This window comes from Plasmodium brasilianum, chromosome 5 (genome assembly GCF_023973825.1).
Source record: "Plasmodium brasilianum strain Bolivian I chromosome 5, whole genome shotgun sequence".
Lineage (NCBI taxonomy): Eukaryota > Apicomplexa > Aconoidasida > Haemosporida > Plasmodiidae > Plasmodium > Plasmodium brasilianum.
Window position 1 is genome coordinate 192,532 of NC_090118.1, and position 21,667 is coordinate 214,198.

At 27.2% G+C, this 21,667-nt stretch overlaps 6 protein-coding genes across 6 annotated transcripts; 2 read left to right on the forward strand and 4 right to left on the reverse strand.

The window, feature by feature from the left end:
* Window positions 1-2,914: 2,914 nt before the first annotated feature.
* On the reverse strand, window positions 2,915-3,157 carry MKS88_001305 (uncharacterized protein; the record flags this gene model as incomplete). Its single annotated transcript, XM_067214219.1, has 1 exon — window positions 2,915-3,157. One exon carries the CDS (start codon window positions 3,155-3,157, stop codon window positions 2,915-2,917), a length of 243 nt encoding a protein of 80 aa, XP_067074677.1.
* A 619-nt stretch (window positions 3,158-3,776) lies between these two features.
* On the forward strand, window positions 3,777-6,368 carry MKS88_001306 (magnesium transporter; the record flags this gene model as incomplete). The annotated part of the gene is made up of 1 exon (XM_067214220.1): window positions 3,777-6,368. One exon carries the CDS (start codon window positions 3,777-3,779, stop codon window positions 6,366-6,368), a length of 2,592 nt encoding a protein of 863 aa, XP_067074678.1.
* A 1,423-nt stretch (window positions 6,369-7,791) lies between these two features.
* Window positions 7,792-13,085, forward strand: MKS88_001307 (uncharacterized protein; the record flags this gene model as incomplete). Its single annotated transcript, XM_067214221.1, has 2 exons — window positions 7,792-11,997; window positions 12,177-13,085. 2 exons carry the CDS (start codon window positions 7,792-7,794, stop codon window positions 13,083-13,085), a joined length of 5,115 nt encoding a protein of 1,704 aa, XP_067074679.1.
* Window positions 13,086-13,575: 490 nt separating this feature from the next.
* Window positions 13,576-14,451, reverse strand: MKS88_001308 (ribosomal protein L21; the record flags this gene model as incomplete). Its single annotated transcript, XM_067214223.1, has 1 exon — window positions 13,576-14,451. The coding sequence occupies one exon, from the start codon at window positions 14,449-14,451 to the stop codon at window positions 13,576-13,578; it is 876 nt and encodes a 291-aa protein (XP_067074680.1).
* A 1,275-nt stretch (window positions 14,452-15,726) lies between these two features.
* MKS88_001309 (uncharacterized protein) lies at window positions 15,727-16,374 on the reverse strand (the record flags this gene model as incomplete). Its single annotated transcript, XM_067214224.1, has 1 exon — window positions 15,727-16,374. One exon carries the CDS (start codon window positions 16,372-16,374, stop codon window positions 15,727-15,729), a length of 648 nt encoding a protein of 215 aa, XP_067074681.1.
* A 1,198-nt stretch (window positions 16,375-17,572) lies between these two features.
* Window positions 17,573-20,565, reverse strand: MKS88_001310 (uncharacterized protein; the record flags this gene model as incomplete). Its single annotated transcript, XM_067214225.1, has 2 exons — window positions 17,573-18,395; window positions 18,542-20,565. The coding sequence occupies 2 exons, from the start codon at window positions 20,563-20,565 to the stop codon at window positions 17,573-17,575; spliced, it is 2,847 nt and encodes a 948-aa protein (XP_067074682.1).
* Between the last annotated feature and the right edge of the window lie 1,102 nt (window positions 20,566-21,667).

Consider the following 21,667-nt stretch of genomic DNA (forward strand, 5'->3'; position numbering starts at 1 on the left):
CAAGTATTTACGTATGCATATGTACATACTTTTATTCTATTTTATTATTACATGCTTATAATTCTTTAACATTATATATATATATATATATATATATGGCAACAAAAAATTTAAGCTTTTTTTAATATCCTCAGTATAATCCTTCATCAATTTTTTCGCAATAACATATTATTAAACAAAGTCAATAATTCATCATCAATGTACTAGCATGTATTAAAACATTTTTAAAAAATATCTCTTAAATATTAAGCTTTCAAGAGAGTCACTAAAATGTATATTTTAAAACTATGAAACAAGAGTATCATCTTTCCCTAGTTAAATTCGTTTATTCATATATGGGCATATAAATTGATATATACATACATGTACGCATATAAATTGATATATACATATATGTACTCATATAAATTGATATACATACATATTAGCATATGAAATAATATATAAATTTATTGACAAAAAAAAAAAAAATATAAATATATTCTCATATAAAATAATATATAAATATATTCTAATATAAAATAATATACAAATATATTCGCATATAAAATAATATACAAATATATTCGCATATAAATTAATATACAAATATATTCGCATATAAATAATATATATATAATATACGTATTTAGCACTTATGTATTATATATATATATTTATTTAAAGAAAAAAACTAAATTGAACTTACATTTTTTTTTTTTTCACATTTTAATTATACTTTAGTTTTAAACATTGATTTATTTTTAACTTAAAATAGCTTAATAGTGTATTCTTCGAATTCATAATTTTTTTTATTTTTCTTTCAGTAAAATAGATCAATTATTTTTTAGATTAAACAGATGGTTAAAATAAAAAAAGAACAATACTATGTAATTTTCGCATTTGTATTTTTAAAATAACAAAATAAATAAATATACATTTATTTATATATATATATGAAGATATACTCTTAGTAATATAAAATGAATTTATAGTAAAATGAAATATACAACTTTTTGTGTCAAAATGGAAAAATAAAAAGATCGAAAGAAAATCGAAAAACCCACATTTTATATATTACTATAAATATATTAGTTTGTACGTATATTTTGTATATATATATATATATATATATACATAATATTTTGAACTTCATTATATGACTATATTATTCCTTAGACGTTCGGTTTTGGTTCAGTACAAAACCAAATTTTCATCTTATAAGGTATATAAAATAAAAAAAAAGAAAAATTGCTACGTAGAATATTATATATATGTTTAAAAAAAAAGAGAAAAAATCTTAACACAACTATTAAAAAAGTTTTAATTCCACGAGTTTTCGTTACAATAAATACTGCTCAAATTTATTTGTAAAAATTTACCTTTTTTAAAAAGAACATATTTTAAAGTCATTTTTTAAAATTTACCCTTAATTTAATTTCTTATTCAAAAGCCATTTAAAATAGCAAAAAGAAAATTTAAGTGCAAATAATATTCTATATATATATATAATATAATATATGTACCTAAACATGACTACCTTAATACCTTTTCATTCAACTTGTTCGAAAAAGCTTAAAAAAAAAAAAAAAAAAACAGCTAATTAATAGTTGCCATTTTTCCTCACAGAATATCTCGATAAAAAAATAATAGGGCTTACTAAAAATGTTAATATTAATTACATTTTAATATGTACAAATTATTACATTTTTTAATATTTCCTATTTTGCTAGTATTGAAATTAGTGAAATGTTTTTTTTATATATATATGTTTATTGTGCTTTTAACTCCTTTGATATGTGTTTATGGTTACATGTATTATTTAATTTATTAAAAAATGCGATTCCAAGTTAGTAAGTAGGTCACTTAGTTCTGTTCATTTATATGGTTAAACTTTTTGGTTCAGCTTATTGGTTCAGCTTATTGGTTCAGCTTATTGGTTCAATTTTTTTTTTGTTTTTTTTTTTTTTGTTTATCTCCATTGAGTTATATCTATTGCAATTTGTAAAAAATCTTGTGTTGTGCAAGCTTTTTCTCACATAATCTTTATAACCAATGTGTATGTTTTCTTTTCCGTAACCACTTAAACACACTTTGGAATATTATACTCTTTTTTAATTATAACTATTAGGAATAATTAAAAAAAATTAAAAAAATTGTAAACGTTATTCTTAACAGCAAACCTTGAATAAAAATAAAAATTATTCCTAAAGAAATAATTTTACTTTATTTTTTAATCCTTACCCTTTTTTCCTTTTTACCCTACACTTACAAATGTTGTAGCAATATAACCCCTAATCTTACTTCTTATAAACTTATTATATTATAATATTTCATTTAACAAAGTGTTTTCATGACTTCATTGGACACACAGTTTCAAGATAAACTGCCATCATAGCAGTGCTCCCATTGGGAAAAACGCTGCATAGTGATATTTGAACGAACCCATAAAATACATATGTTATGTATAGAAGTACATATATATAAATACGTAAATATATATAAATACGTGTATATATATATATATATAAGTATGCATATACAAACACGTACCTCTCTAGGACCAACTCTACATACAATACTTATCACGACAAATTAGCAGTTCACCTCAGACAAGGGTGAAATACCTCAAACATTAAAATTATTAAAAAAAAAGTATCAAAAAAAAGTGAAACACTGGAAAAGTGTATTTTCTCTAGAAAGTCGTTCAAATCAGTTTAAAGGTATTCCTTTATTCATTTAGTCTTAATACGTTTACATCGTTTTCGATGCTTTCAAGAAAAAACATACAATATTATTAGTACGAATAGTTACATATATATGTACATGTTTGCGCATATGTATGTATTCATGTATGTGCAAGAGTTATAGGTAACAACGTTTTTTCCATGTACTCCAGTCCTGCCGCTGCTTAATTGGGGTGTAAGTTTGGCTGTCATTTGACTGTTCTCCCGAATGAGTTTTGAAATTTTAAATTTATAGCTCTACCACAATGCTTATTCATACTGTTGTTACTGTTATTGTTGTTACTGTTATTGTTGTTATTGCTGCTGCTGTTATTGCTGTTATTATTTTTTTTTTTTTTTTTTTTTTTAATATCAAGTTTAAAAATGCTTTCAGATAAATTATTCACCACTAACGGTACAAAAAATTCAGATACCCACACTTTTGCATTCATCACTTTGTATCATTCGTTAGAGGAATGTTTTCCTAAAGTTGTTTCCTGCAAAAAAGATTCAAAAATATATTTATAACGAAAAAAAAAAAAAAAAAAAAAAAAAATTACAATGTAAAATGAAGTATCCCGAAAATGTCCGATGACAGTGACCTATGGAAAAGTTTTCCTTTCTCCTGTCATGTAAGTATAATTCTTCGGTCTTTTTTGTGAATGTTCAATATTGGCAAGTTCCCATGTTTTTGTGCATGTGTGTATATATACGCATATGTGTATGCATTATACTCGTATGTACATATACACGCAAACACAAAAACACATATATATATATATATATACATATATTAGTATATCTATTTCTATTTATGTCTGCATTATTTATTTGTGTGTGTGTGTGTGTGTGTATTTTTTTTTTTTTTTTTTATATCTCTTTTCGCAAGCGTAAAAATTTGGCGTCTCTTGCAAAGGCATGTCAACCAATGTGCAGGGATTTTTTCAGGATTATTCCTGCACTGTTGTATAATTTTTTTTTACATTTTCCCTATAAATACTTATTATATCCTTTCGGCTTCACTTGACTACTTTTCCTTTTCTCTACTGCATACCTATAGAGTAGGAAATAATGGACTCGTCACTTATCGGAATAGCAATATGTTTTGTTGGCTCCTTCTTAGGGGCATTAGGAGATAAGTATGTGCATGATAGTTATAGTGTAGAAGAGAATAAAAAATATAAGATCCCTAAAGTAATAATATGGGTAATAGGAATATTACTGAGTGTTGTTATAGACCCTATAACGACAGTTATTGCACTATACTTTTCTTCAGCTGCTTTAGTTGCTCCTTTTGCAGGTGTTCATATATTATGGAATTTAATAATAACAAATATTACTTTAAAAATAAAAATTAAACTACACCAATATATGGGGGCTCTCTTTTTAATATGTGGTATAGCTTTGATTATATCCTTTTCAGAAAAAAAAGTAGATATACATAACATGAACCAATTAATTAGTATATACAATCAAACGAAGGTCATCATATACATTGTTATTACTTTTTCCATAGTTCTTATACTTCTAATTATATGTATTATTCCTTTACTCTTTAAGGAAAAGGATAAGGATAAATACCACAAAAAAAAAAAAAAAAAAAAAAAAAAAAAATTCTTTTTTCACACAAATACAGTAACAATTAGATCCTCAAAAAATTCACGCGAAAATTCTTTCCTTCAAAAAATAAATGGACACAAGAATCATTTTGATACTATGTTTTCCAGTATAACTGATAAGAAAACCTCTCCTTTTGTAACCCATTCTAAGAAAAGCTACACAAATATTGTATCTCTTCCTGCTTACACTGATAGTAGCGATATTATTAACAGTACCAACTCTCACAAAGATAACGACAATATTTTAACGGAAAATGAGGAAAAATTTTATAATAGAAATACAGGAGGAGGCATATTCATTAGTCAGGATAGTTTATCTTTCTATTCAAATTGTGAAAATATAAATAATATAAACCATTTAAACAATTTAGGTAATGGTGTGACAGAACTATGCAACGAAAAATGGCTCAACTTTCCTGCTACTAAAATTGCAGATATAAACATAAAACGAAAAAGGGGAAAAAAAATGAAAAATTTAAGCGAAAAACGAAACAAACATATAAACAAAACACTTAACAGATACGTGATAAAAAATTATAACAATGCAAAAGAGGAACCTCTTCAAATGCCTTCAATAATTGTACTACCGTCTAGTAGCTCAAGAAAAACAAAAAAACATAATTTACCTCAATTTAAGAGGGGGAAAAAAAAATGTATACATAAAAAAAAATTCCCCTTTTGTAAAATCCCAGTCTTATTCAACACACTAAAAACGGATGGTAAGGAAAAAGATGAACATAATTTTGCTTTTTCTGATAAGAATAACTCATACATAGAAGGCGTAAACGCATATCACTTGTCTATTCATAGTGAAATACAAAAAGATGAAAATGAAAATGAATATGAAAAAAAGAATGACATCAAATATAACAGTGATTATGAGAAAAATAACAAAAGTAGTTCCATTCACTCAGTGTCAAAAATAATTGATTCCTCACAAAACGGGACCAACGAAAGAACAACAAGCCATCATAATAAAAATAAGCTCTTCTTAACGTCATTTATGAACTCCAAAATTTTATATTACAATCAAAATAAAGATATGCAAAGATCAAATATGAGTGAACAAAAGGAGAAATTGTTCTTTCAATATATACACTGGAGTAACGTGAAGAAGAGTAGTAAAATAATTGAGATCTCTCAAAAAAAAATTAAACTAAGTCATAAAAATGTCTCAAATATTATAAATAATTATAAATCGGATATTACTCATAAGGAAGAAAATGTAAGAGAGACAGAGGAAAATGATGGAGGAAACGAAAAGGATGAAAAAAACGAAAAAAACGAAAAAAACGAAAAAAACGAAAAAAACGAAAAAAACGAAAAAAACGAAAAAAACGAAAAAAACGAAAAAAACGAAAAAAACGAAAAAAACGAAGAAATAGATAAAAATGCAAATTACAGTAGTAGAGAAGAATTACCTCTAAACTATTTTATACAAAAATGCAGTGTCCAAGGTAATGAAGTAAATGGGGACAATAGTGTCAGAAGTTATAGATGCCGTATCATAAGTGTTGAAAGCAGTCGTCATAGCAGCAAGTGCAGTAGTAAGTTTCAATACTTGTCCTTCATCGCGTCTATTAACCTAGTGCCATCGGAGAAGAAATTAACACCGACTAATTCTATTTACTACAGAATTTGCTGTTGCACCCTATGTGGTATATCGGGTGGATTCGTAAACATATTTTCTGAGCAAATAATAGCAGTATTTTCACACGAGAAATTTTATATGCTTGAATACCCTTTTGCTTTCATCATAATATTCTTAAATTTATTTTGTTTATGCAACCAACTAATTTTTTTAAATGTTTCTTTATGTAAATTCAGCGTTACGTCAGTTATTCCTTTAATCATGTCCAATTTAGTCTTTTTCAGTAGTCTAACAACTATTATAATGCAGGCTAAGGGGTCCAGAATGGAGCCAAATAATGTTCTTTTCTTTTCCTTAGGTATATTGCTCGTGATTCTGGGAATACTATACTTACAATATAATATAAACAAAATAGTTTTAAAATACGTAAAAAAGAAGAGGACGTTGGAATAGAAATGAGGAAATAAATTGGAATAGAAATGAGGAAATAAATTGGAACAGAAATAACGAAATAAATTGGAACAGAAATGAAAATAAAAATAAGAGAAAATAAAATTACAATAGAAGCTGGAACATGAGAAGAAGCAGACGTGGATGAAGAAAAAATGCTTCCAACTTTTATTCTTTAATTTTTACACACATGTAGGGGCATCATAAACGTCTACAACTTTTGTGTACGTTTTTTTCATTTAACGCTTCTACCACTATAGTATTCTCTAATAGCATTTTTTCACTATTACTGCAGCGTTCGTTATTTTTATTTTTTTTTTTTGAAAAGATATTAAAATTGTAGTGTGTATATATATCATATTTACACGCATCCGCATTTGTGTGCATTAGTTATGCAAATGTTTTTCCACTATGTGTTTTAATTTTTTGCTTCCTTCGTTCGTTAGTTGAGCAATTTATCCATATTATTTTTTATTTTATTATATATATTTTTTTTTTTCTGTGCTTAAATCCCTACCTTGAAATATGATTCATATTAAAACATGAACACATTTTTCATTTTGTATTCCCACTCCCCTCTTAAAAGTTTTGTATGTGAAACCTCAATTGTTTTAGGGTACCCTCTGAGAATTTTTCAAAAGCTTTAATCTGCTTATTATCGACAATATATGAACATTCTCACCACATCCATTTTCACACATAAATGTCAATAACGGCTTAGCAATGTCAATAAAAAATAAAAATAATGTATAAAATAAAATGAGAAAAAAGGGTAAAATTTTAAGGTTTTCTGAATTAGTAACAATAAATAAACACATACATTTGTACGTACGTATGTTCGTACACACAATGCTTAACATAACTTGAAATGACTAAAACGTACGTGGGTAAGATCAAAGGGTTAAAAAAAAAAAAAAAAAAAGCTAATCAAATTAAAACAAGCGCAAGCAAAGTAAACATAGCAGAGCAGCATTCAAATTGAGAGAATAAAAAATATAGGGAAAAAAAAAAAAAAAATTTCATCTCTTCCTAAGGTATACAATTAAACATTTCAGTTAAATTGAGAATGATCAACATTTGAATGTTTCATTTTTTAGTTTAACAAAAACAGCACTTCTTTTTCTTTTTCATTTTTTTTTTATATTTTGTTTTAAACTAAATGAACGGTACATATTTTCGCGTAGTTGTAAACATTAATTTGTACAAAATATGCCTCTGAAAAAGGGAAATAAGTTTATTTTTTGAAAAGGCAAAAAAGTGGGACGACAAGTGTTTCCATAAATTGTGGGGAGATATGCAAAATACTTGATATACACACTATCACGCATATAATATATCGAATGTGCGGGTACATGTCGCAAACTACTACCTACATATGGGGAAAAATACATGTAAAGATGCATATAGATAAAAACATGACAAGGAAATGAGATGTTTCATCCTGCTAGTTACACTGCTTGTATGTTTTATAAAATGTAATGTAATAAGAAAATACTCTTATATAGGAAAACATCCACATTATAAATTAGCCACAGGATCCACAAACAAACATATAAATGGAAATGGAATTGTAAACAGAATTGTGAGCGGAATTGTAAATGGAAGTAGTAATAGTAATATTAATTTAAATAGGTATAGAAATAGAAATATATGTAGATATAAAAATAAAAGGGTATATAATAACGGGAATGACCTTTTTAAATATTTTACCACCTTAGTTAATGAAGACATAGAAAAACATAAAGAAGAAAAGAAAAAAAGAAGGAACTATTCCGTTACTTATATACAGAAATTACCTAAAAAGAACATTTTGCTGAAAAGATGGAAATATGATTTATTTGAAAAGATTAAAGAAAAAATGAAAAGAGATGAAGAGTTAAAAAAAAGGACAAAGTTATGTAGATATAAATATAAATTACCTATTGATTTTTTTAAATTGGGGGATGAGCTAAGAGGTAAAGTTGTTCAAATACACGACCACTTAATTAAAGTAGATGTTAACTCAATACATTTTGCTCATTTGTATATTAAAAGATACTTTGATGAAAAAGCACAAATAAGGAAAAAGTATGAAATAGGAAAATACATTGATGTCGTTATATGTTACATTCATAAGAAAAACAACATCATACAAGTTACAGATAATGAACAGGAAATAAAAGATTTGAGGACAAATTTACAAAAATTGAAGGAGGTTTGTCATTTAGGAGAGCCAACTAAGGAGGGAAATGAACAGAGTAGCAGGCAGGAAAATAACGATAATTATGGGGGGGGATGTACAGATGAAAAAACAGATGACGAGTTGAATGCTGAATCGGATGAAGAATCGGATGAAGAATCGGATGAAGAATCGGATGAAGAATCGGATGAAGAATCGGATAACGAATCGTATGAAGAATCGGATATCGAATCGTATGAAGAATCGGATAACGAATCGTATGAAGAATCGGATAACGAATCGTATGAAGAATCGGATAACGAATCGTATGAAGAATCGGATGACGAATCGTATGAAGAATCGGATAACGAATCGTATGACGCAGATGGTAAAGACAATCATGAACTCAGAAATGCAGGGGGCACGTTGCACAACGAGGTGCACCAGGGTGAAATAAAAAAGGGCGCTAAGTATGTGTATGACACAGACAAAATTAAAAAAGAGTTAGGAGTAAATTTCCGAACAAACGAAGAGACAAACGATTTGATGTATATTAAGGAAGAAAAAATAGATGAGAAAAAAAAAAATATCACAGAGTATAAAATAGAAGATGAAGTTGATGGGGTTGTGAAATTCATAAATGAAGAAGGAGCATACATAGATATTGGGTGTAAAACGCTTGCCTTTTTTAATTTAGGACATTATAATAAAGATCCCAATCATTTTTTTTCACACAAGAAAAAAAAAAGAATAGAAATTAATGATCATTTAAAAAATTTGAAAATACGAAAAATAGATGTATTAAATAATAGAATAGAAGTTAGTATGTACAATCTACGAGAGGAAGCTTGTTTGCGAATTGTAAATCAACAAGAAACATTAAAAGAACAAAATAAATATATTCCTTGTTCATCTTTTATTACTCATAATTATCATATGATTAACTATATTAAAAAATATAATGAATTAAAAAAAAAAAAAAAAAATGTATATAATTTATTTGAAAAAGAGGAACAGCTAAGTAAATTGCAGAAAGTTACCCATTTAAAAAAAAGTCAGATAACTCCATTTATTTTAAGTTACAATGCATTATCATCTCCTAATACTAATTACCAAGATATGTTAGATCAAAATAAAGATAATGAAGAATTTTTAAAAGAAATTGGTGCCATTCCAGCTAGCCAAGATCAGGGTGACACCATGAATTTAGATGTATTGAGAAAGAAAAATAAGACATTAAAAGAAGAAATAGATAATTTTAGAAAATTTTGTCATGAAACCGATGAAAATGAAAATCATCAAAAAGAAGAAGAAGCAAAAATACAAAATAAAATTGCATATAATGTAAATAATTTTCTAAGTGGGCATTCCTTGTCTTTTAATGACTTGTTAGAGGAAGAGCAACAAAATGAAGAAGACAGTCAAGACCCACGATTGGCTGATACAAATATGCATGCAGAACATGATGAGCAGGAAGACGATGATTTATTCCATTTTGCGAATAATCGAAGTAGTGGTAAAATTGATCGCTATGGAAATTCATTAGTAGAAGGCAACAAAGGGACTCTGTTGTACCTAAAAAAAAATTTGCCTCAAATAAAACGAAGTGTATTGGAAAAATATAGTACAAATAATCTTAATTGCAAGAAAAAAAATAAAATTTCGCATGAATTTTCTAGTGAATTGTTAAATGCGGGGGAGAAGCAGCAGATGGGAGGAAATCCTTACCTAGTAGAGGGAGCAACAAATAGTCGAGGATTCCAAAATGAGTTTAGCAGGAATAGGGGAAAACATTTTGATCAGAAGGACAAGGAAAAATATGATGGTGGAAAGGATGAGGAGAATTATGATGAAGATAAAAAATATGAGGGTGACAAATATGATGAGGATGAGAATTACGATGAGGATGAGAATTACGATGAGGATGAGAATTACGATGGGGATGAGAATTATGATGAGGATGAGAATTACGATGAGGATGAGAATTATGATGAGGACGATAATTATGAAGATGAAGCAGAAAAGGACCCCTTTGGAAAGAAAAACACCATGAAAGACCGCTTATATGTAGATGAAAAGAAAGAAAGAAAGAAGGAAAAAAAAAAGAAAAAAAAAGACATATTTGCGGACAATGAAGATATAGATGAAGATCTTCTACCTAATGATGGAGGACGGGGAATACATGGAAATAGCGGAACGGAAGACTATAAGGAAAACGATAATAAAGATGAAAATAATGAATCATTTTTTAATGTAAAAAAGAATTTGAAATATATTTTGAAACAAAAATTAAACATGAATTTAACAAATGATAGGGAAAAATGCATAGAAGAAGCATCAAAACTGTTTGGTGAAGATATAAGAACATGGGACGAAAAAATGTATTATTATTTTGGAAGCAAAGAAAGTGTATCTCTAGACAATTTGTCTATTTATGATGATGATGAGTTCAAAAATAACATAATGGATAAGCCGACAGATCAATTTAGCGAATATGACAAAATATTGGATTCAGAAAATTGGCACATATATAATGAAAAAAATTTTTTAGGTGCAAAGTATGGAGAAGAGGGTGGCGATGATATGACTAGCAATAAGTACAAAGTATATAGTAGTAATAATGCTGACAGTTGTAGTGTCAATAAGGCAGATGAAAGAAACAGCAATGCAAGGGAAGAGGACTCGAATTATTACTCACCTAAGACTAATGTAAAAGAAAAAACAGAAGAAGGAAACGTTTGTCAACAGAAGGATGTTACTTCCATTTCTAGCCATGCAAACAACAAACAAGATGATGAGTATGAGGAGGATATTGAAGATTACATAAACACCTTTGTAAATGACGAAAATGGCGAAGAGAAAGAGAGGGACAAAAATGACAAAAATGACAAAAATAACAAAATTGACCAAAAGGACAAAAATGTGCAGGAGAAACATACTCAAATAATTGAACATGTTCTGAATCTACAAAGAAAAAAAAAAGACCAACGAGACCCCTCAAACCAAAGCACAGAAGGAAACGCTTTAAATCGGAACAATTATATTAAGCAAATAGAAAAAAATCATATGAATGACTTTACAGAGAATATTGAAAAGTTAGGAAGCGATAAAGAGGAAGATAATAAGTCCATAAACTCAAACGAAATAAACGTTGGCGACATTGTCAACAAAGCTATAAACATTGGAAACATATTTAAAAAGAATAGGATAACAAAATTACTAAAACAGAAGAAGTCAGAGCTTAAGAATTCTAACAGTGATGATAGTGAGAGCATTTCAGGTAGTAATTTAAATGATTCAACGAGCAGATCCATTTTCAGAATAAATAAAGCCATAAAATGGAATGAAAAGCAAAATCCTTTGGAATTAAACGAAAATGAAAAATATGAAAAAAATCGTAATGAAGACTTTGAAAATGGTAATAACAAGGACCAGTGCAATGAACTAAAGGCATATAAGAATGCATCATACGAGGTAAAAGGAGGCGAGGGTGCTAAAATGTATTGTCTTATATTAACCATTGGTCTATATATACATGGACGTATGTATAATTTTTATGCACATATATATATTTATTTAATGCAAACAAAATTTATGTGAAATTTCCTATACGTATTTAAATGAACTTGTTTTTATTTTTCCTTCTAACGCAGGTGCAAGGCTATTACAAGAGAAAAAGAAAAATGAGAAGTATTCAAGATTTAGAGGATATTGAGTCAGAGAAGGAAGAAGATATTGTTTTAAATGATGAAGATTTCGTCAATAAACCATGTGACAGTGGTAGTAGTGGAAGTAATGGTAGTGATAGTAGTAGTAGCAGCAGCTGCCGTGGTAGAAGCAAAGAGAGTGCTCATTATTCGTATGAAGATAATAATTCATGCTTAAAATTAGACGATAAAAAGGACTTATTACTTTTGCACGGACAGTATGATAAAATAATAGAAGATAACTATTTGGAAAGAATTCTAGAAAAAGAAAAAATTTACAACAAAAATGTTGCAAAAGAAATTGATTTATTAATAGAAAGTTTTAGATATGTGAAAGTACATCCAGATAAGTTAATTGAATATTTTTATAATGAGAAGAAAAAGAATTCTACGGCAACAATAGCTGATGCTAGTTGTAGCAAAAGTATAAGTGCAGGAAAGAAGCATAGTGATGATATAAACAATTCAAACAACATGTTCAATGAAGGCATTAGCGATATAAATGAATCAGACCTTTATATGAATACTACAAAAAAGGGTAATAATAATAATGGTATTACAAGATTAAAAAATCTTTTAGAAAGTAATATAAATAATGCTATGTCAGATGAAAGTGTCGCTTTAAAAATGTGGTCATTAAAATTAGGTCTTCTTAAACACAGCGATATGCATTTAAATGATGAAGAATTAATTAATTATTTTGTTAAAAATCAAAAATTTAGAAGAGTATTAAAATTTTATAATGTAAGTACAAAGAATATAACTATTCCGCTTATTTACAAAATTACAAAATTGCTCTACTTTGAGAGACCCTTTCCCACTAAGGAGAAAAAACATAAGCTATACTTAAACTAAAATACCCTGAAAAAGGAGGAGTACTAAAAAAGAATTCAGAGTAAAAAATTTATGCTCATTTGCCACTTGAATTACCCACACAAGAATTTTTATATTACAGTGGGTGAAGTTACAATAGCGTTATGAAGAAAAAAATGAAAAAAATGGATAAATGAAAAATAGAAAATTATTAAATGTGTGAATTCATAAATTAAATACGTATATATACATATATGTGCACCAGTAAATCCATATGTATACAACTGTACGTGCACGTTTGCGCTATGATACATTCTTTAGTTTTTTTTCTTTTTTTTTTGTACCTAAATGATAGGAGTTGATAAAAACGATAACAAAAACAAACAAAAAAATATTTTAATAAAATAATACGTTACATTATGTCACACTATATCACACTGCACTATATTTTCTTACGTTATACTACTGTGCCAAATATCTTTCCTTTGTGCAGACTTTCCAACGTTACATTGAACACAAGGGAGGAAACATATCACGAATAGAAATGCTCTTTTATCATGAGTTCATTGACAATCGGATCAAAATCTTCCAAAGGGTCATATTTATTTAGACGTTTATTTTCTTTTTCTTGTTCTATTTTTTTTACCTCTTCTATAACTTCTGGTCTCTTACTTAGTTTTTTTGTTTTCAGAATATTTCGAAGCATTTGCTCTTTTTTATAATTTCCTCTGTGTTTATAAAAGGTTTCAAATTTTAGGGAACAAAATTTATTTAAATAATCAATAAAATTCCTCTTTAAATGCTTTAATTCTAAGCTTGGTCTTACTATATTATGAATTCTATTAAGTATATAATAAATAGAATCATCCCTAAAAAAATTATATTTTCTTCTTTCACGATCTATCAATTCATTGTTAGACTCAATTTTGTTTATATAAATTCTACTCATTTCCTGTCTATGTCCATAAAATCTTTTGTAATTTTTTTTTGGTTTAAATTTTAACCGATATATTTTATTTCCTCTAAAATGATTAATCACTGTTGCATTAATTCGTACATTATCTAAAAAAGGGGTTCCAAATGAATATATCCCTTCTTCATTACTGTAAAAAAATACTCTATTTAAATATATATTTTTCTTTTCTTCTTGTTTTATTCTAAATACATCATAATATCTACCTTCCTCAACCCATCGTATCTTACCGCATATTTCAATTACACAAAACTTACCGCTTCTGTCTCGATCATCTTCGATTTCTGATAATTTTACCTGTGCTGGGGAACTTATTAATACGTGCAACTTGTTTCTTCTACTAAATTTGTGCTGGTCAAAATTTCTTATAAAATTTATATTGTATGTTTTATTACTAAAGGGTACTTTTTTTGCTTTGTTTACATATAAAGGCATATGTATACAACATAAAATTAAAAAGGGAATGGAGAAAAAGAAAAGAAAGAAATTCCTGCCTGAATAAAACATATTTCCCCACGTTCATTTTTAACGTATTTTATATTACTCCTCGCATTTTTTATGAACTTTAACTTAAAATGGAATTTGATGCTTCTCTTTTCAGAATAAGTCATTTTTGCTTCAGCGAGAATATGTGTTCGTCAAACGTGTAAACGCGTACAGGCATTATGCATACATGCACATATCAATATATATATACATATATATATATATATATATATATATATATATTTATTTATTTATTTATACCCATTTGTTATATATATACATTTATTTGCTTAACTCCTTTGAACTCAAAAAATGAATGTGAATTTTGTAAAATTTACAATAAAACTTAAACATGCATTTCAATTTTTCTAAATTGTGTTGTTTGGGCACAGTTAAGTACAATGGGATGGTGTTCGGTTAATTTTTCTTTTTTTTTTTGAAAAGTTCATGAAAAAAAAAAAATTTCAAAAAAAAAGGCACATTCTGAACGGTTTAGAAAAAAAAAATTATACATATGAATAACTACGCATCGTACATATATATACATGTATATATTTACAATATTCTTACATGTATAATATTATGACTTGTACAGAAAACACAAGATTAACACCTAGGAGCATCATGCGATACAGCTATTTACCTATTGCCTATTTGCAAACATTTACTTCAATGTTCCAAGCGAATAAAATTTATAAAAATTCCGTTCGAATTATTTATCATATAGTGTTTGTTATAAAGTTTTGATTGTCAGAAAGTTGAAATATTGAGAAGATGGCATTTCGATATACGTATATATATTTGTTTTGATGTGTATATTTTTTTATATGTGTGTTATTGTATATGTACCATTTTTTGGATGATACGTATATGTCTGCATAAAATAAACGCTTGATCAACCACTTCAGCTGTCAAGTAAACAAAAAGCAAAATAAAACATCACATGGAGAGACACAGAGAAATAAAAGTGCATATAAAAAATGAAAATTAAAGTGAATACTACTGATAAAAATATTTCTTATTATCTAATTAACACCAAGGGTAACGATATATATTTTTCTGCAAAAATGCGTAAAAGGCAAAATAGCCTAATTTTTTAGGGGAAGGAAAAAAAATATATATATAAATATAAATATATATATATATATATACACTTGCATATATACATGCATACTTACATGAATACATATGTGCATACGTAAGTACATAAATACATACATATGTTTATACTTTCAATTTTATATCGCCCCTTTCTGGGAAGAAAAGATTTCGTGAGGAATTTTTTGAAAAACTTTTGCTTGACAGTAATCCCTTATCTAACAGTTCATGCGGTAATAAAGAGTTACCTAAATTATTATTAAAATGAGATAAATTAGATTTAAATGTTTTATATACCGGAAAGAAACTTAAGCCAAAATCTTCATCATAATCTTCCAGGTAATGAAAAAATATATTTCTTAATTTATTATCACCATTTGATTTATCATTGTTTTTACTTTTTATTGAAAGTAAACTATTGACCTTATTTAAATTATAATTAGAATTTTTTATTTCATCTAATATATTTTTTTCTTTGTTAATTTCGTAGTTAGTCTTTGAAATAAATTCTTTCACTTTTTCTGCATATGATTCAACAAGGGTATTTTGTAATGATGTTTTAAAATTCGTTTTAGACAATTTCATATTTACAATTGGTGTTTGTGTTAATCGCGCATATTCGTTCTCTCCATCATTTGTATCAACTCTTTCCGTTAGTGATTTTAGCAGACTTCTCAGTTTTTTATTCTTTTTCACCTTTGCACAATTGCAATAAAGGAAGGTTATCGACAATAAGTAAATAGAAAGATATATATAAAACTGTTTTCCTCTCATTTTTAATGAAAACTTGTTTAACAAGAAATAATTTTAAAAAAGTATGTACAAGTCAGCAGCGAAACGTAAATTGTAAATGCACAGCAACGGGAGGAAAGATCAAACGAATATAGAATGAAAAAGAGATATAAAAAAAAAAAAAAAAAAAATTTACAAATTAAACAAAATACACTTCTTTTTAGATGTTTAATCTGGGTGGACAAAACGATAGTTTATTATTACCAAGATATTATGAGCAAATTTTTTAACGGGACTACACTGATCTAACACGTTTGATACATGTAGACTTCATTAACCCATTATATTTTTTCCTGTATAAAAACAGAAAGTACTACTACTTTAAAAAAAACAACTCAAAATTACATTTCTAAGTAATAAGATACAACAAAGTACACCCTGTTAAAACTTTTAATGTACGTACACAGAAAATTCCAAAAGAAAAAAAAAAAAGAAAAAAGAAATAAAATAGAACAAAATTTAAAATAAATAATGAACGTTTTACATACTAATACAAAAAAACGAACAAATAGTAAATTGTTGGGAAATGCCATCTTCTCTGCACAAATATTTGCAGTGAAAAGAAAATAATAGAGGGTTCTTCAAATATTTAAAAATTGCTTTTTGAAGGTAAACAAAATTTGAATTATGTTCATATAACGAAAAATAAAATTTAAAAAAAGAGTGTAAATAGGGCAAAGGCGTTTTTGAAAAAGGATAAAAAAAAATGGGAATGTATATATATATGCATATATATTTTTTTTTTTTTAACGTGTTTAAAAAAATTTTGCATATGTATATGTTTAAAAATTCACTTTTTTTACATTTATAATAATTTAAAATAAAAGATAAATAAACTGTATATCTTTTGAACAAAAATGATTTTAATTAAAATGCACTTTTTATACGGTGAAAATTTAAGTGTCCGCGAAGAAAAGGGACAAAGTAAGATATAAACTCAAAAGAGATAAACTGAAAAGATATAGTACTAGATGATAAGATATGAGACATAACAACGCAAAAACAAATGAGTGTGGGCGTTTGCATGTGTACGTACGTAGACATCCATACATGTATAATCATTTCTTCTTCCATATTAGCAACATCTAATATGAATGCTCATATGTAAACAGACAAAAAATGTAGACATTAATAATAGTTCCATAACGTTTTTAATATGTGTAGAGTAATTTCCTTTTTTTTAATTTTTTGAATTATAAGAATGCTTACTATAATTTCTGCTATTGTTATAAACTTGATTTTTATCATATGATATATTAGGCACATTTTTTTTAATATCTGACTGTAAATTAGTAGAGCTGCTGTTAAAATAACTTTTGTATTTATTTACAGTTGAACCATCTTTATTTATACATTCCCTCATTGTGCTGTAACCATATTCGTGATAATAATTTTTTTTTTTAAAAGAATGTGTATAAAATGATTCGTTTTTATCATAGTAATGTTTATTATGATAGTTCGAATGACTTAAATTGTAAGAAGCCATATACTCCTGTAATATTAAGAAATTTGAATACTTGCTCCTATAATAATAGTTAGTAGAACTACTGCTACTGTTCTTATCACTGTTCATTTTTTTTAACGAATGAGGTAATTTCAACTTCTGACGATCTAAAAATTTATTTTTGGAAATTTCATCTTTAAAAGCAACTGTAGCTATTGTTGGGCAATTTTTTGTTATGAATATATCCTCAAAAATTGGTAAATATTGTTTATTGGAAAATTGAGATTCTAAAAAATCACGTAAGTCATATTCGTTCCATTCTGCAGGTTTGTTTTTTATAACTATGCAAAATTTTTCCTTAATATCTTCTGATATTTCTTTCCATCCTAAATGTTTTGGCCACGTCTTTAATTCCACTGCTTTATGGTTATGCTTATAAATATTATTACAATTACTGTTACTATTATTGCTAGTACTTCTACCTCTACCTCTGCTTCTATCTCTTCTTCTACCTCTGTTTTTACTCGTGCTCCTACTATTTTTATTGTATTCTTTTCTTCTACAGTCACCTAATACATTGGGCGAATACTTCTTAAGGGAAGCATCGTAAGAATAATTTTTTAAATCTTCTTTCCTTTCATCATTTTTTTTTTTTTTTTTTCCCTCATTGAGTAATAGGATTGATCCCTTTTTTCTTCCTTCCACTTATGTTCGTCTTTTTCTTTTCCCCCTGTAATTTCCTCTTTATTTTCAGCTGTTTCCCCCTTTTCATTTTCTCTTTGTATTCTCTGATTAGTCATATGCAAATCATTTTCTTCCTCAAACTTCACATTGTCATAATTGTTCACACATAAATTACTATCATTTTCAACCGATGCTTCATCAATATTTAATATTTTACTTATATCTTCTTGACGAACGTCCTCAATTATTTCTTCCATGCATCCCTTAAAAAAATATACAATAATTTTTTTTTTATTATACGATTTTTTTTTCAAATACTTTTTTCTTTTTAAATTTTTCAGAAATGTATATTCTTCCCTAGTTAGAGCTCCAGATGGGTTACTCACCATTTCCGTGCTCTCAGTTTGTATACTACAATTCTGTTTTCTTTTCCTCTTCTTCTTCTTTTCCCTCTCCTCAGTATTCTGTGCATCTTCTTCACCAATAAAATTGGTGAAGCTCAACTTTCTTTTCTTTTCATTTACATATGCATCCATTTCATCCCCTGCAGACACGTAGTAGCCTGGGTTTTTATTTCTATTAATCGTCGTATCATCAATTCTGTACGTGGCCACATCATCACTCCTAAAAGAACTATTGTTACATCTTAACTTATACTCGCTTTTTATATCCGAATTATTGTTCAGGTGAATTTTTTTTTCTTTCTTTATGTAATCCTTTTCTACATCATCACTGTTATTATTATTATAACGAATATTCCTACCGTTATTACTAGTATTATAACTATTACTATATTTTTTGTGCACCATGCAATCAATTTCGTTAATTTTATTTTGGATTTTTTTTTTATGGTATTCATTACATTCCTTCAAACTATTTCTTCTGCTACTTAAACAAATGTCACCATCATGTTCTTCGCCAGAGTTATCACATAAAATATTAACTTTATCATCCTTGTTGTGTCTCTCTTTTTTTTCCTTATTAATACACAAATCGCTTTTCATTGTAATACCTACTTCATCTTTATAAGTTCGATACAGTGAATCACTCCTTAATATTGAAACCTCTTCACTCGTTTTTCTGTCATGCGTATGATTCAGTTTTCCATCATCATCATAGTGCAAACTGGTGCGAAACCTTTTTATTCGTCTTCTAACGACATCATTGCCTTCATCGTCATATGCTTCATCTTCATCATCCTCATCATCTTCATCATCCTCATCATCCTCATTATCCTCATCATCCTCATCACCCTCATCATCCTCATCACCCTCATCATCCTCATCCTCTTCATCATGATATTCACAGTATTTTATTTCGTTCGCAGAATCATCATCCTCCTTTGCATAATGTAAGCCACTTATATGCAAATATTTTTCACCCGTTTCAAAGCGAATTTTCCTATTTTCATTTTCCTCCTTTTCACTGAAATTATTATGTTTCTCCTTTTCATCGATTCCGAAAATTACGTTTTTACTAAAGATCTGATTGCTGCCATTTGTGATGTTTGAATTTTCTTGCTCTTCATTTTGCAAATTATTCACATGAAGCACTTCTTTCTCACCTTCATTATTTTTTTTTGACTTTTCGCAATTTGTTGGGTCCTTTTGAGACTCCTTTTCACTATTTAAAGCGAGATATTGTTTACTGTTTTCAGATTTGTTCGTATCATCCCCATCTTCTTTTTCGTCTTTCTTTATACACTCCTGTTCTTCTCTGTCGTTGCAGGTTAGCTTTACAAAAATTTTGTTGCTATTACATGAGTCATCGTAAATTATAATTTTCTCCTTTTTCAGCAAATAATTTGCTAATTTTTCATTGCATATGATTTTCCAAGGATATAAACCTGTTTCTTCATTTAAAGGCTTAATAACTTTCTTTATTTGAAAACATTCATTTTTTAGTAAATGAAGTAAAAATTGGAATAACTTTTCATTTATATTTGATGGAAGGTTATAGCATTTTATTACGTAGCCATTTTTCTGTTTCTCATTACTAAAGCTTTTATTTTTTTCCCGATTTATAAACAAGGGAGGAAATATCATGTTATATATAAATGTTAAAAAAAGGAAAAAAAAAAAAATTCAAAAAAACAAACAAATAAACAAACAGAAGGAAATGAGTTAAATATTTATATATACATATATAAACTTTGCTCTGCTTTTCTTGCATTTTTTTTTTTTTTTTTTTTTTTTAATATACTTTTTTTTTTTACATTTAAAATATTTTTTTATTCCTATTTTTTCTTTTAATGTTTGTATTTTTTTTTTTTTACCGTTTTTGCCGCATGTTTTCTAATTTTCTATTAAAAAATTTACGAACTATTTTTGTAGCATTTTTTTTTCTTCCATCTTTTTTTTTTTTTTTTTTATCTTTAAAGTTAGAGTAAACCAGCGTACAACAGACACCACATTAAAAGGAAAGAAAATTTTTGTTCTATTGTGCGTTCGCGAAGGTTAATTTAAAGAGAATATTCTAATGTAAAAATTTAAATTTATAATATTTTGACAATTTTTTTTTCACGTAACTTAAGAGTAAGAAGCTATAGCTGAAAGGAAACAAATGAGTGAAAGCGCATGTTCCATAGTAATACCTACATTTGAAGCAAATATATGTAAATACTTACGAAACCACAGAGGGAAAAAAGTAGTACACATGTTTGTAGAAAAGACAATATATTATGTTACACCCCTCTAGCTTTAAAAATTGTTCATTTTGAGTAAATTATATTTATAGGACTATTTTTTACAGCTGTTTTTTTTTTTTTTTTTTTTTTTTAATCTCATTTTTACTTATCCCATACTACATTAATATGGAGATAAACAAATCTACTGAAATGTTTAACATAAAGCAATTTATTCAAAAAAAAAAAAAAAAACATATATTCCATGTTAACATATATACTACATAATTGAAAAGATCCTATTTATCTTTCAGTTTTTTTTTTTTTTTGAATTTCTCTTTTATAATTGGAAACGCAAGAAGTGTCCAAGGAATATGAATAAGGAATATTTATATGAGGAACAAAAAAGATAAAAGGGAAGGAAAAAGGGCCCTCATAGAATACATATCGCTTGAACAGTTTTTAAATCTTGTAAAATATTATAAAAATAAACTATTCTTCATTTTTATTAAATATGAACAAGC